Consider the following 14,882-nt stretch of genomic DNA (forward strand, 5'->3'; position numbering starts at 1 on the left):
ACATGTATATTATATATAGACAAATATAGACTTATTTAGGTGCTTTTACGGTGTTCATATATTATTTTTAAATCTTATTATCTTATTAATTATCAAACAAACAAGTAGATAAATTTTTACTTGAATCATATAATTAGTTCTTCATACCAATCACTGATGCAAGTTAATAATCATCAAACCAGACAAGAAAGAAAACAAAGAGCCATAAAAAAAAAAACTTTATAGCATTTGCATGAAATTACTAAAGAGAAATACATCACAGTGGTAAATTTTAGGGCATGTATACATAAGTTGTAAAACACACTATCCTTTTATTTATTTTCCATGCAAAACACGACTAAATATGGTTTATATGTTGATATTTAGTTTAATTTATTGTCTCCTCGTCAATGTCGCCATACCATGGTTTACCACCATTATTTGTCATGCTAGAAGCCTTTGCTGGAAACATATGGAATAAAGTCGCATCAATTTTTGAAGGCCTCGTCATAATTTTGCGATGCCTTATTACTCTTCCATCTTCAAAGTTCTCTGGATCATCAATTCATTTGTTATAATAATTAGAAGGTTGAAAATGTAAACATCTTGTGATGAGGAGATTAATAAAAAAAAAATTTCTAGTTGGTTCAAGTATTAAAAAGTACATATTTTAAATGTCCTAAAAATCAATTTATCAACCAATCAAGTCAAAATAACTAATATATATGCGAGACTGTTTAGAGAACAAGAAATTAAAATTACTTTTTGAAAATCAAAGAATTTAAACAATCCTTTTCTTCAGAAACAAAAGGTTTGCATTAATAACATTTTGAGTCTTGTTACACAAGGTGGATCCAAAAATTCGGTAGAAGAGCTGAAAATTAAAAAATTGTATAATTTAATATATTTGGTACCATATGTAATTAATATCAGTGTTTCCTTTTAGTTAAGAAAATTGTTAATAGGTGTCTGGTCAAATATAGAAGTTATCTTGGTTCTTATAAAATTTTTCTTTTGGTTTTAGGTTCCGTAAAATATGAAAAAGATTTATTTTGGTTTTTGTTATTAATTAATTTTCTTTACTAAGTGTGTTGATGTGACAAGTAAGTTCTGTTTTTTTTTTGTTAGAGCATGGCATGAAATAATATAAAGAAAAAACTATTTTAAAGGATTGGTTGAGAGATTTAATTATTAAAAAAAATTAATATCAAAATTATTAAAAAAGTTAATTTCTGTAATATTTAGAGACAAAAAATAAATATTTTTTTGTAAAAAAAATAAATATACTCTTATGTTATTTTCTTATAAATATATATTTTTTAATTGTCTATTATACTCAAATTTCTATCGATATATTTTTATAGTTTAATTACTTGATCTCTATAATTTTATCAAATTTTTAATTAGGTTCCTATTTTTTTATTTGGATTCCAACACTACTTTTAATTTTATAATTAGGTCTTTTCTAGTATTAAAAATATTAGAATTAACCGAATATTACTTTGCAACTTACAAGTATTCATAACTAAAAACTTAACTAGATATTTGACTCTATATATTTTGGGAGAAATATTCTGTTAATTTTAATATTTTTGATATGAAAAAGATCTAATTACAAAATTAAAATAAAGTAATGTAGGAACCCAATTAAAAAAAAAAGTATAAAAATCTAATTAAAAATTTAGTGAAACTATAAGAATCAACAAAATAATTAAACCTATTCTTATCTATAACAAAAAAAAAAAATTGTTACTTCAAATATAAATATAATTAATTGATTAGTGACTAAAAATTGGTATGCTTATTTAGAAACTTGTAAAAACCAACAGCAGGGAGAACCCATGCAACATGTATGTAGCATGCTCCCACGACCTTACTTGAACATGATTTGTTCGATATGTTCTAAAGCCCCTCCCTCATTTTAATTATTGGTTATATAAATAATTTTTGTTATATAAAAAATTGTTACTTCAAATATAAATAATTTTTGTTATATGCATTTAAATTATATTCATGAATAATAAAATAGGTAAAACACACTCATTTTAATGAATTTACTTAATATATTATTGGTTTAACATCATGAGAAAAATAGAGAAGATGACTACAGAACCAAAATGATGTACATGAATGGTTGGTAGCCAGGATAGTAATAGAGAAGATGCTAGTTCGCCTTACCAAAGTCTTCCCATCCTAAGGGTTGGTAGCCAGGATACAAAGAGTTTCTTTCACCAGCTTTTGGTGGTGCAAACATAGAATTGGTAAATGGTAAAGGAACTGTTATTTGTCCAAAACGAGGATGACCAAACCGAAATATAAGTTCATCATGTTGATAGTCCCTTGGAAAATAATGAGCATCTGAAGAGATACGACGATAATTACTTGGCTCATCATAAGTCTTGATATTATGTGTTGGAACTATCTCCTCAACTGGATAAAAGGAAAGATATATATATATATATATATATATATATATATATATATATATATATATATATATATATATATATGTCAGAATAACTGCAATAAATTTCAAAATAAAAAAATTGATAGCTATAAATCACAAAATCTGATAGTCTCTAAATAATAATAATAATAATAATAATAATAATAATAATTGGAATTGATACTCAATTTATTCTTAAAATTTAAATTTTAAGTTATCTAAATTAAATTTTTAAATTTATAATCATAATTCGTGTTAATTTCTAAATTTATGACATGTTGATTTGACATATTAATTTGTGATGCTAAATAATATAAAACGACATCGTTTTATATTGATGCCTAATTTTCAACAACATAATTTTACACTAAAAGTAAAATATATTTAACCATTTGCTACTGAGAAAGAGATGTATTTTGTGTGAAACAATGTCATTTTGTTAAACATCGAGTGTCAATAATATAAAATCACATCATTTTATTTTATCCAACTTGATAAATTAACTTGCCAAATTGGTACGGAGATGAGTTCAAAGGCTAAGACAAATTACTATTGTAAATTTGAGATTTAATTTAGGTCAATTAAAATTTTATAAAAAATTTAAGCTTCACCTCAAATTTTAAAGACCAAATTAAGTATTAATCTATTTTTATTAATTTACATTTAAAAATACATTGGACTATTGTAAAGTCTTATTTTTAAAGTACCTAATGGTGCAGAAAACTAATATAAAAATAATGACATATATACCTGCATCTCTACTAGAGTCATGCCTCTTCTCTGTGTCTAAATCGTCATGAAATGATGTTGGATATTTGAAGTTGTTTCCATTACTGTTCTTATTATAAGCTTGCTCGTTACCTACATACATATAGTGCAATCAATAAGTAAAAATATGGCTTGTGGATGTGAAAGGTAAATTTACCATATATTATGTAAAAGGAAGAAATAAAAGTTCATCACGAAAACTATATTTCTAAGAGAGAATTCCACCTTTAGATGTTTCATGAGTCATGACATGATCAATAGATAGGAGGAAAGTAAAAAGAACAGCAAAAGAAAAATATGACACTGAATTCCTCATATAATCACCCCTTGCCATTACAATAGTAGGTGAATGTGTGGAAAACGTTCACGCAATGTTCTTATATATAAATATCTCCTTAGTGTATGTATGTGATAGCAAATCAGACAGAAAAAGCAACAAAGAAGATACCCTTATTATTTAAGATGTTTAGCCACTTTTTCTACAACCATAGAAAGCCAAGAGTCAAGTATAATAAAAGTGTTATTATTTCATTATGTTACATATATTTGTTTTTTCTTAGATTCGGTCCAATTAGATATATGTAAGATCCTTGTAGCTTCAACTATGACACTGTTGTATTTAGATTCTCTTAGTTAGTTGTTGCCTTTTAGTTTTGTAGGATATATAAAAGGGAGCTACTCAAATGAAGATGTAAAAAACATCTTTTTATGAAGATCCTTTGTATAAAAGTGTGATTTATTGATTTGGCCACACTTCAAATAGAAAGAACACTTTTTTAACATATCAAAATCTAACCCTACAATCTATCATCCAAAGGTCAAAAAGAAAAATTATCACATAAAGACAATTATAATATCTTCATTGGAGTACCCACCTATATAAAATTATAAACTTTGTAAAATATTCTCTTAAATTTGTTTTATAATAGAATAAAGGTTCATCAGCTTTTTATGGTGTCTAAAGGTTCATCATTAAGAATAAACAGTGTAGCCACTGTAATAACACCTAACAAAATTATATAATTATATATATTTACGGTGATTGCTATTTAAAAGGTGATAGTTAATTTATAAAAAAATAAAAAATTAATATTTAATTTAAGAAATATAAAAATAAATAATTTTTAAAAAGGTAACTACCAAAATCATACCTGATTTTTAAAAATGCTAACAAAAATAACTTTTATTTTTAATAATGACAAAAATATTTTTAAAATATTATAAAATGCCACAAAAATAACTAAAATAATATATTTTTTATAAGTGGCAAACAAATTTTATATTAAAAAAACTGCTTATGTATTTAATCTAATTTTTATGAAAATATTTAGATAACTATTTAGAAAATATATACAAACAATTCAATAAAAAATTGACCTCTAAAATTTTTTGCATGTATTAAAAATATTCTTAGTCAATGATGAAAAAATCGTAAAACAAAATCTTCTTACCATAAAATTACTAAATTTTAAAGATAAAAATATCTTTTTTTTTTTAAAATTAATTTTTAAAAATATATATTTAATGTTAAGTGCTTTTGTCGTGTTATAAAATATTTTGAGAACACTTTTGTTGTTAATAAAAGCGGTGTAACAATCCAAATTTTTAGTAACGAACTTTTCGAACTTCATATCTTAAGCATTCATGAAATTTGAGTGATACGGTTAGACTCAGTTTAACGGGCTAATTTCAAATATACAAAAAAATAAATAATAATATTTTAAGATAATAATATTTTACTATAATAATATTTTGAGATAATAATATTTTTATATTAATATTTTACTATATTAATATTTTATTATAATAATATTTTATTATAATTACATGTGATATAATATATCTAGCTAACTTTAATAATTTTCTTCCTAATGTCACCTTTATAACTCCCAAGACACATACAATCAGCCACCTCCACCATTTTCAACGAAATTCCAAGGAAGAAAAAGAGAGAATTTCAAGCTTCCACCACCATGTTCTTCAAGCTTCTTGTTCGGCCATCTTCCTCCCTAAAACTTCATTAAAATTTTAAATCGATTAAAGTATTTCTTTCATTATTCTCCTCTTCACTTTCATACCAATTTTCATAAGATATGATGATATAGGATGGTTGTTCATCTCTTAAAGTTTCGGTCATGGCTAATTATGGAGAAAACTTGATATTTTTTATATTCTTGTTTAAGAACTCCTATCTAGAAGCCTTGAGAAGCAAGAAACCATTAATTTCAGCTTGAGAAAGGTGAAAAAATCTTTCTTTACTTGATGGTGAAGATTCGTCCTTCATGTGATTTTTCTTGAACTAAGTTAAATTTAATTGAAAACTAGGCAAGAAAGTAAGCTAGGAAATTCCAAGAGAGAACCGGTAAATAGTTAAGGGACATAAAATTAATTAAAGTAAAAAATGATGATATAATGGTAAATAGTATAAAAGTTTAGAGACATAAGGTGATTACAGTAATAGATCTAGAAAGATAATTTAAAACCTAGAATCTACGGATTCTCTTTATAAAAGATCTAGGATGAGGTAAAAGAAGTGACAAAAAAATAACTAAGATATGAAAAGAAGAAAGAAGAAAAGTAAATAAAGAATAACAAAATGGAAATAAAGAACTGACAGAAAGATCAATAACAAAAAAAGAGATAAGAGAAAAGAGAATTGAGTAAAGAAAATAGAGAACTGATTGCTAGATATTGAAAAAGGATACCAAAAGTCGTAAAAAAGATTTGAATGATAAATGTTGGCTTGGCAAGGATGAGAGTTCCGTCCCGCTTGCTCAATGCACGGATTGTTAATTGTTTAAAGCCGGAAAAACTCACGAACTGATTGATGATTGAATTTGGGAATACCCACGAATTTTGTTGATTATCGAAATTGGAAAACCCATGAACTGTTTGATCATCAAATACAGGAAAATCCATGAACTGATTGAGTATTGATCTCGAGGACATCCACAAATGGTAAAATTACTGTCTCCCCTTGTGCGTATATTATGGCGTCAAGCTTTGCGACGACTACTGGTTGTCATGAACTGGTGGTATTCTTAATCACATCGACACATATGCACAAATAGTACACAAAGGAAAACCATATCTGAGACTGGTTCTTAGGTAATGTCAGGTTTCTGGGTGTAAACCGACACATGAGCTTATGGCCTGTATAGGATAGACATGCATCATACTTATTTGCAGCATAATCTCTGTGATCTTGTGTTGTGCTTGAATTCTCTGCTGTATGCTGTGTGGCTTGTTTGTATTATGATTTGTGACTTATCTACGATTGTCTGTTGTTACTTAGTTCAGTTTAGTTTATAATCTTAGTGGATATAGTTTGATTAAGTTAGGTTAGATTCAAATATTAGGTTTTGAATTATTGAAGTGTTTGAAATTCTCTAATTTTATTATTTTCTGCGTCGATGACTATTTTACTGAGAAATTATTGCTAAGATTGTTTGCTAATTATTTAATTTTAGTTTAATTTTCTACGTTGAATGCTAGTCAGTATTTTTAAGTTTCAATGAATATGATTAACTTTGTTGCTAAAAGTTTCTGAAAATTGATTTTTGTCCCGTAAATTTAGGTTGATTTAGTGGGCTGGCTTGTGTTTTTAAGTTTCAATGAATATGATTAACTTTATTGTTGAAAGTTCCTGTTAATCGATTCCTATTTAGTGGATTTATGTTAATTTGGTTGCCTAGTTAGTGTTTTTAAGTTTTAATATTATGATTAACTTTATTACTGAAAGTTCTTGAAAATTGATTCCTATTTAGTGGATTCAGGTTGAAATAGTTGCCTGGTTAATGTTTTAAGTTTCAATGATTATGATTAACTTTATTGTTGAAAGTTTCTGAAAAATGATTCTTGTCTAGTGAATTTAGGTTATTTTGTTGCCTGGCTTGTGTTTTTAAGTTTCAATATTTTTGATTAATTTTATTACTAAAAGTTCTTGAAAATTGATTCCTATTTAATAGATTTAGGTTGATTCTTGTTTGTGGTTTGTTAGGTTTGTGCCGAACAACAATGCGTGTACTCAGGATATAACCAATGTCATCAACATGATGTACGACCATCCATAGCCTAGCTATACGAAGATCCCCACTGAGACCAAGGAGCGATGGTTTTAGAAATGGGCGGTAATTACTATTTCTTTTTTAAGGTTCAAACTTTTTTTGCTAGTTTATATCTTCTATCCTGCTTAACTAATTTTAAAGTTTCTATTTAGATCTACACTTTAGGTGGGACGCCGGGCACGACCTTACCATCAAGAAGATATTCGACTATAGAATGAGTCGGCGGCTCCCTCAGATGCTGGATGATGTTCGTTAGGGGCGGGACCGCCGGACGCAACGGCTCCGACCAGACATAAAGAAGTCTTTGTTTATTCATTTGAAGACCGATGAGGGGTTCCGGCATTGCCGACAAAGCTAATAGGGCCTCAGCTAGGTCGTTCAAGTATACTGGTGGCTCAACAACCTTAATGAAGATTAAAGATAGGCTAGTATGTATAGTGACTTTAATTTTGTTAATAACTTTGTTATATTGTTCTACATATTATTACTAGGCATCCTAATCATATTGCTTCAATGCAACATGTGTAGTCGAAGTTGTTGAATCTCGAAGCGACGTTGGCAGAGACGTTCAAGTACACTCACACGCTGAAGGAGGACAAAAAGACATTTGCTTATCAGCGGTCTCAAGACCATTATGTGAGTAAACATACATCTGATTATCTTCTGCTATAAAATATTAGAGATTACTGGTGTCAGCAAGTGACAGCAGTCCTACTGGTGGCATACGAACATCACTGCTTCTGCACCACCGACTCAGGGCCACAGGACCGACGGCGACGACTACCTGGATATGAGTTATTAGTTTTTTATTTTATTATTTCATTGTATTTATTTGACGTACTTGACTTTAATTTATTTGAACATTGTATTATTTCTTTTGAATAAAAGTTTTTCATTAATTATGAATGAACCACTAATTGTGTGGGAAAAAAATTAATTTAAAATAAAAAATTTACAATTAATTTTAAATTTTAAAAATAAAAATTGACATTACCGCCAGAATTACCATAGGAATAATTCGACAGTAATAGTGCACGGAACAACATTTTTTGGCGCCAACAATATTGTAAGAAGAATCCGCCGGTAACCAATTAGTTTTTCGTGCTGATGGTCGCAAAATCCGACAGTAATTACCGTCGAACAAAAAAAAATCCGACGATAAACATTTATTGGCAAGGTTTATACCGTCTGATTGTTTTTGACGGTAATTAAATTACAGTCGGATTTTATTCATTTTTTTGACGGTAAATTCAATGGTACTCAACGTTTTCTTGTAGTGGGTTCTTAACCCTTCCCTTGACTATTCCCACATGCAGAGTGAACGATAATGTTCATTGAGGAGATGATGGCACTAACTTTTTTCCTACGTCCTAGGTTTGAAGCATAATATATATATATATATATATATATATATATATATATATATATATATATATATATATATATATATATATATATTAAGTTTCCTAATATGATGTAGAGTTATAAAGATCAGGGCATTTTTAGTTTTTCCCTCTTTGATAATATTTTTATGAGGATTAGGTGTTTGTTACCCTGGGTTCTAGATTAGCGACTTTTTGGATGGACTAGGACTTAGGTAGTCGCTTGTTTACAAGAGTCTATATTATGAATATGTAATATAATATACTAAAAGAGTCTAAGTTTGGGATAATATATGTCATGCGTGTGTACGACTAGTATTTTTATGAGGGTTAAGTCTTTGTTACCCAGAGTTCTAGATTAACGGCTTTTTGGATGGGCTAGGACTCAGGTGGTCACTTGTTTACAAGAGCCTGTATTATAAATATGTAATATAATATACTAAATGAGTCTAAGTTTGGGATAATATATGTCATGAGTGTGTACAACTAATGTTTCTGTACTCTCTTAAGAGGTGTGTGTATGTGTGTGTGTGTGGGTGTATGTGTGTGTTTTCTGCATAGGTGTTTGAGATCTATTTTTATTCTTCTCATTCTGATTTATAATTTATTATGTATAATAGGTATTCTTTATGGTGCGTATTAAAAGAAAAATTAACTTCAAATTACATTCATGTTTGCTAACGACTGGATGCGGAACTCAAACTCCACAAACTAACTAGCAAGTGCACCGGGTCGTACGAAGTAATACCTCAGGTGAGTGAGGGTCGATCCCACAAAGATTGATGGACTGAGCAACAATAGTTGAATGAGTCACTTAGTTAGGCAGGCAGAAAATTGTGTTTTGAGGTCCAAAAGCATTAAACAGTAATTCAGAGTGTAAATCTCTCTATATAGTCATGGAGACTTTCTCTGACTTCGGTTGGTAGACTCTGAATTTCTAGACAAGCTTTATTAAATCTCTCTATATAGTCATGGAGACTTTCTCTGACTTCTTGCTTCACCCCTAGCAAGCTCAGAGCGTGCTTCAACTTGTCTTTCAAGATAGAGAATCTGGTTAGAAATTTTTTGGCTAGGTCGTCAAAACTAGTGACCGACCTGGGGGTAGGCCATCAAACCATTTCATTGTAACCTTGGTTAAAGTAGTCGGGAAGGCTTTGCAGCGAGTTGCATTAGAAGCGTCGGCTAGGTACATTCTGCTTCTGAAGTTGCTGAGGTGGCGACTTGGGTCGGACGTTCCGTCCTAGAGATCCATGTCGGGTGATTTGAAGTTTCTAGGAACTTTAGTCTTCATGATTTCTTTTATGAACGAATCCTGTCCCTCTAAGGGACTTTTATCGCACTCAACCCGAGTGTTCTTCTTTTGTATGTCTGCTTCCAGTTTTCGTAATTTGTCTTCTAACTCCTTTCGTCATCTTACCTCTCTTCGCAACTCTCGTTCTGCTTTCCGTTGTCGTTCAGCCTCATGTTTGAGCTGTTGTAGTCGATCCCCTTGGCCATGAACGAGATCCAAGATCTCAATCGTATGAGGTTGGTCTTTAGCCTCGGGATGGTGGACCTCGGATTGGATCCTCCTGGTCTGGGGGTTTTTTGAGGTCGCTTCTCCGCTGTGACTGTGATGTGGTGGTAGAGGCAGAAGCAAAAGGGCTTGGTTATCTGGCTGATCCTCCAACTCAGACTCAGATGTCGTATAGCCATCCCTGCGCTCATTGTCCGCCATTTATTAGATGGTGTATCTCAGGTCCCCAACAACGGCGCCAATATTCCGAGAGTTACCTGAAACATTGGTTTAGGCCTGAACGTGGGTTCCAAATCCCTTTGTATGACAGCATCCGACCTCTTTGGTGCCAAGGTACTGCCTGTCCGAGTTTCTTGTGAGGAGGTGGAGGGTGGTATCTGCAAGAGACTCTGATGTTTAAGTTAGCAAGAGCTTTGAGCAGGTTTTCAGTAGAGTAGAACGTAAGTTATACCTGGGGTGCCAGTGTATTTAGAGTCGAGTAGTTAACCACCTTTGGAATAGTTCTATCTTTTCTGATAGATAAGCGTTCCCTTTATCTTGAGAGTTTGTTGGGATCTACCTTCTAGACAACATATAATTAGTTAGAGAAACTTAAGGAGGCAGTTACTTGTTAGGTCCAGTAGAGTTGGACCTTTATATATTGTTGTTCGACCTCTTTAAAGAGGTCGTGCTTATTGTGGAGTCCACCTTTATTGGTGGGCCTTTTGAATTATTGGGCCTGACTTTCATTCTGTTGAGACAGGGTATGAACAACTCCCTTTCATAATAGAAAGACACCCAAAAGACTATGGATACATAGAGTGATAAAGGGTGAATTTGAAAAAAAAAAAGTTAAATGGCAATTGATATTATATATCTTAAATTAGTTCTATTTTGTTTCACTTTCAATTGTTCTTTTTATTTAGATTTTGGACGTTTTTATTACTTTTAATTTTCGATGTTTTGGTTTGATGTTCAATTGTTAATTAATTTGTTTAATAAAAATTATTAGCTTACAATACTTTCTCTATCTAATACTAATATAAGATAACAAATATTCTCTACATACAAGTCATTTTTCAATATAAATTCATACAAGTCTCTTTAACTTAACTCACCTCACGCGACACTATCTAACCGACTTTTCAATAAGTGCGCGAATATATAACTGCCTTTTTCGAAAGGATTTTGTTTCTGTTTTCAAATTTTCTCAGCATTTTTATCTACGTTCTCTTCCATCTCTACTTTCTCTGCATTTCTGTTTGTTCGTTCTCTGCAATCTCTTTCTTCATTTTTCAGAATTTCCTTCGTTCTCTATATTTTTGAAATCAAGCTCTGTATTCAATTTTGAAAATTTATCTCGTTGTTAAAGATAATGAATGATTCAACCTCAGATTGTTATCTGAATCAGATCAAAGTCAATTATTGTTCTGAATCCAATCAAGTGGTTGAAGTGTGGTTCGATTCTAGTTAATGTTTTCGTTAGTCGTTTATGATTCTGAAGGTAAATAATATTATTTTTGTTTGTGAAAATTACTGCTCATCGTTGATGGTTTGAATTGAATGTAATGTAGAAGTTCTGCATTAAAGAAAATATTTTTTTGTATTTGTAGTAAATTTTGGTGTAAAACTAAAATATTCATATGTATTGTTAAAAATTTTTTTTGTGTGTACTCATAAATTTTGTATAATTCAAAACTCTTCTTCTCCCTCCTCCTCATCTTTTGGTGCTTCTTCTTTTTTTTTTCATCATCATCACCATATTCTTCTTCTTCTTCTTCTTATTCATCTTTTTTTTCTTGTTTTACCTTCTCACATTTCTTCTTGTTTTATGTAATACCCAGAATCTTTGAAAAGTCTTTCTATGAGCAAGTTCAAATCATATAGTTATTTATAGCCTTAATTTCAGAAATTATTTTATTAAAGATAATTAAGGCAAGTTTTGATTTATTGAATTTGAGATGAGTTATTATTATTATCCAATTTTATAATTGTTGGATTATTTCCTATATTTGCATTATAAAGTTGATAGTTATGAAATAATAAGGATTTTATATGATATGGACTAAATAATAAATATTTTAATATATATTGACATTGCTATTTTGGAAAATAGAGAAATTAATCATATTATTTCTAATTTTTAGATTTGGGCATTTTATTGAAAATAATTTATAAAATTGATGAGCCAATAGTATTTTTATACATTATTATTGTTGGACTAGAATTTATTTCTAATTACTATATTATTCCCAATTTCATTTGAAATTACCATTTTACCCCTAACCCTAATTTTCAAAAGAATGAAACCCTAACCCATTAACCCGTTACCCAACCCAGTTCTCCTTCTATCCCCCTCAGCCCCCCAAACCCAGCCACAACACACCGCAGCAATAGCTGCAAAAAGAAAGGAACGAAGAAGGAAAAGGGGTAGGAGGAAACAGGAAACGCAGAGGGAAGTAGGCAAGGAGGGAGGTCGCGTCGGCATGCTGGGCTGCACCGCCACCACCGCGCCTTGCTGTCGCGACCTAACCACGTCGCCATCGACCCGTGGCGCTGCCTCCAGAACCGTGCAAAGGACAGAGGGAGGAGAGAGGGAGCTCGTGCCTCACCGCCAGCACCCATGGAGCCACGAGATCTCGCCGTCGTCGCTGACCGTCCTTGCGCCGCGTCAGAATAGAACTACGCATGGAAGGGAGCGCGAGCCACCGCCACAGACATAGAAGAAAGGGGCGCGCGCGGAGGTGAAGCCGTCGCTGTCACCGTCGCGGGTGGAATCGCCGCCATGCCTGGTTCCCGTTGCGGCTGGACTTCGACCGCCACCGTTCCTGCTGCCGCCAAGCATAGGTTAGCATCGCCAGAGCTCCTGCCACCATGGGGACCGTGAAAGGAGGAAGGAGAAGCTGTTTCCGTTACAGCCACTCCCGGAGGAGGAGTCAACCGCGCCGCCGTGCCTAGCCGCCAGAAAACTCCACTGCCGTCGCTGGAAGGCTTTGTCGGTAAGGATTTTTAAGCTGGTTATCTTTTCTGTTGAGCTTCTGGGAACTTCATTGTCGCTACATGTTGTTCAGGTCCCTGCTGTCGCTTGAGGTGGCTGCCGGGCTGCCGCTGAACCGGTTCGAAGACCGCCACTATTTCGGTTCAGCCGCTCTTTCTTCGGTTCCGTAAGCATTTTGATTTGAAGGCCCTTTCGTTACTATCCTGTTATCTCACGCTGAGGTTTGTGGTGTTAATTGTTATACGATTGAGTTTCGGTTATTATATGTTGCGATTAGAGTTGCTATGGCTATTGCGAAAGTGGCTGGGAGCTGAGGTTTTGGCTGCTGGGATTGTGATTGTGGATTTCGGGTCGAGGCGAAAAGGATTCTGTGACACGTTTGAGTTATGGATTTGCATTTTGAGGTAGGGGCGCTTTCCAAAAACTGTGTTTTATGTATTGGAATTATTACATATGGATACTGATGTGAGATATTGTGTATTTGGTGATTGTATCTGCCTTATGTATTGTTTGATTGACTCGAATGATTATGGATGTTTGTTTGACTGAATTATTGTGCGGCTTTGTGAAATGTAATCTTTTGAAGTTGATTCTGTAAAATAGTTGAAATGAGTTTAATCCGTTGAGGATTGGTTTGAATTGAGTCAATTATTTTGATGATGTGAAAGATAGAATACTCTTGAAATTTAGCCTGGGTTGCTTTAATTGATTTGGTTTTGATAAATGATTTGTTGCTGAACCGATTCTTTTAAACTTTGGAAATGAGTTAAATCGGTTGATATTGAGTTGGATTTGAAATGGTTTCCTTGAGATATGCCATTGAGGCGACTGTTGGATTTAGCTTACTTTTGAATTGATTTCTGGTTTTGAGCTGTTGAAAAGGAATGAGAAACGGTTTAGTTGGGACCCGAACCGGGTGGCAAAAGTCCAAGTTTTAGGGGAGATCCTGCCGGAATTTCTACAAGATCTGAGTCTTTATTGAAATGTTATCTGGAAAAATGATGAGTTAAAGACTTCAACTATCATATTTGAATTATCAAGAAAGGGATGATTCATGCTTTTGAAATGAGTTATTAAAGAGAAAATTGTGATTTAGTCTTTCTTTTTAAGAAAGGCATGATATCTCTTTCAGGAGAAAGTTATTTAGATGAAACTTATGTTTTAAAGCTATTTTAAATGTGACAAAGGTATTGCCTTTGAATTTGACTTGAGGGTCTCAATCAGAAGAGTTTCAATGACTTTGAAAGAACCTAAATGTTTATTGACAAGTTTCATTATGAAATATTTTGAGAAAGGTTTTAAGTACTCTTTGAATTCTAAATTCTTGCAAGACTAAATCAATTTTGAACCGTTGAAACGTTCTAGAATTTATCATGGGGTTGAAGTTGGTTTTGCCTAAGTAAAGGAAATGGATTTTGAAAGGAGTGAATGATTATATGACTCGGTTTGGCTTAGATCCTATTTTATTACTCAAATCAGGAAGCCAAGGTTTTTAATGAATTTAAATGAACTTGGCGAAATGAGTTATGTTATTCTCCCCTAAAGACTTGGGACTCTGCCAGAAAACTTTTGTTATAAAATCCCACTGTTGGATGGGTGATTTTGAATGCTTTGAAATAAATCCTTAACTTGCCATGGTTTTGGAAGTTTTGGAAAGAGAATGTCGAGAGTGGCTTTGTTTTAAAAAAGGGAACTCACTTTGAGTAAATTTGGCTTATGAGCCTAAGATGATTTGAGAAATGAGATC

General features: G+C 32.0%; 1 protein-coding gene across 1 annotated transcript; it reads right to left on the reverse strand.

The window, feature by feature from the left end:
• Positions 1-205: 205 nt before the first annotated feature.
• LOC112710887 (uncharacterized) lies at positions 206-3,610 on the reverse strand. Its single transcript, XM_025763335.3, has 4 exons — positions 3,419-3,610; positions 3,176-3,286; positions 2,158-2,409; positions 206-531 (listed from the first exon to the last, which is right to left on the reverse strand). Exons 1-4 carry the CDS (start codon positions 3,525-3,527, stop codon positions 368-370), a joined length of 636 nt encoding a protein of 211 aa, XP_025619120.1. The 5' UTR covers positions 3,528-3,610; the 3' UTR covers positions 206-367.
• Positions 3,611-14,882: the final 11,272 nt, after the last annotated feature.

The sequence above is a fragment of the Arachis hypogaea genome, chromosome 9, assembly GCF_003086295.3.
Source record: "Arachis hypogaea cultivar Tifrunner chromosome 9, arahy.Tifrunner.gnm2.J5K5, whole genome shotgun sequence".
NCBI lineage: Eukaryota > Viridiplantae > Streptophyta > Magnoliopsida > Fabales > Fabaceae > Arachis > Arachis hypogaea.

Excerpts from the sequence above, each read along its gene's own strand:
- LOC112710887 (XM_025763335.3), bottom strand. The coding sequence starts at position 3,527 with ATGGCAAGGGGTGATTATATGAGGAATTCAGTGTCATATTTTTCTTTT. Across the intron at positions 3,287-3,418 it reads GACTCATGAAACATCTAAAG|GTAACGAGCAAGCTTATAAT; the intron begins GTGGAATTCTCT and ends ATATGTATGTAG. Across the intron at positions 2,410-3,175 it reads TGACTCTAGTAGAGATGCAG|TTGAGGAGATAGTTCCAACA; the intron begins GTATATATGTCA and ends CCTTTTATCCAG.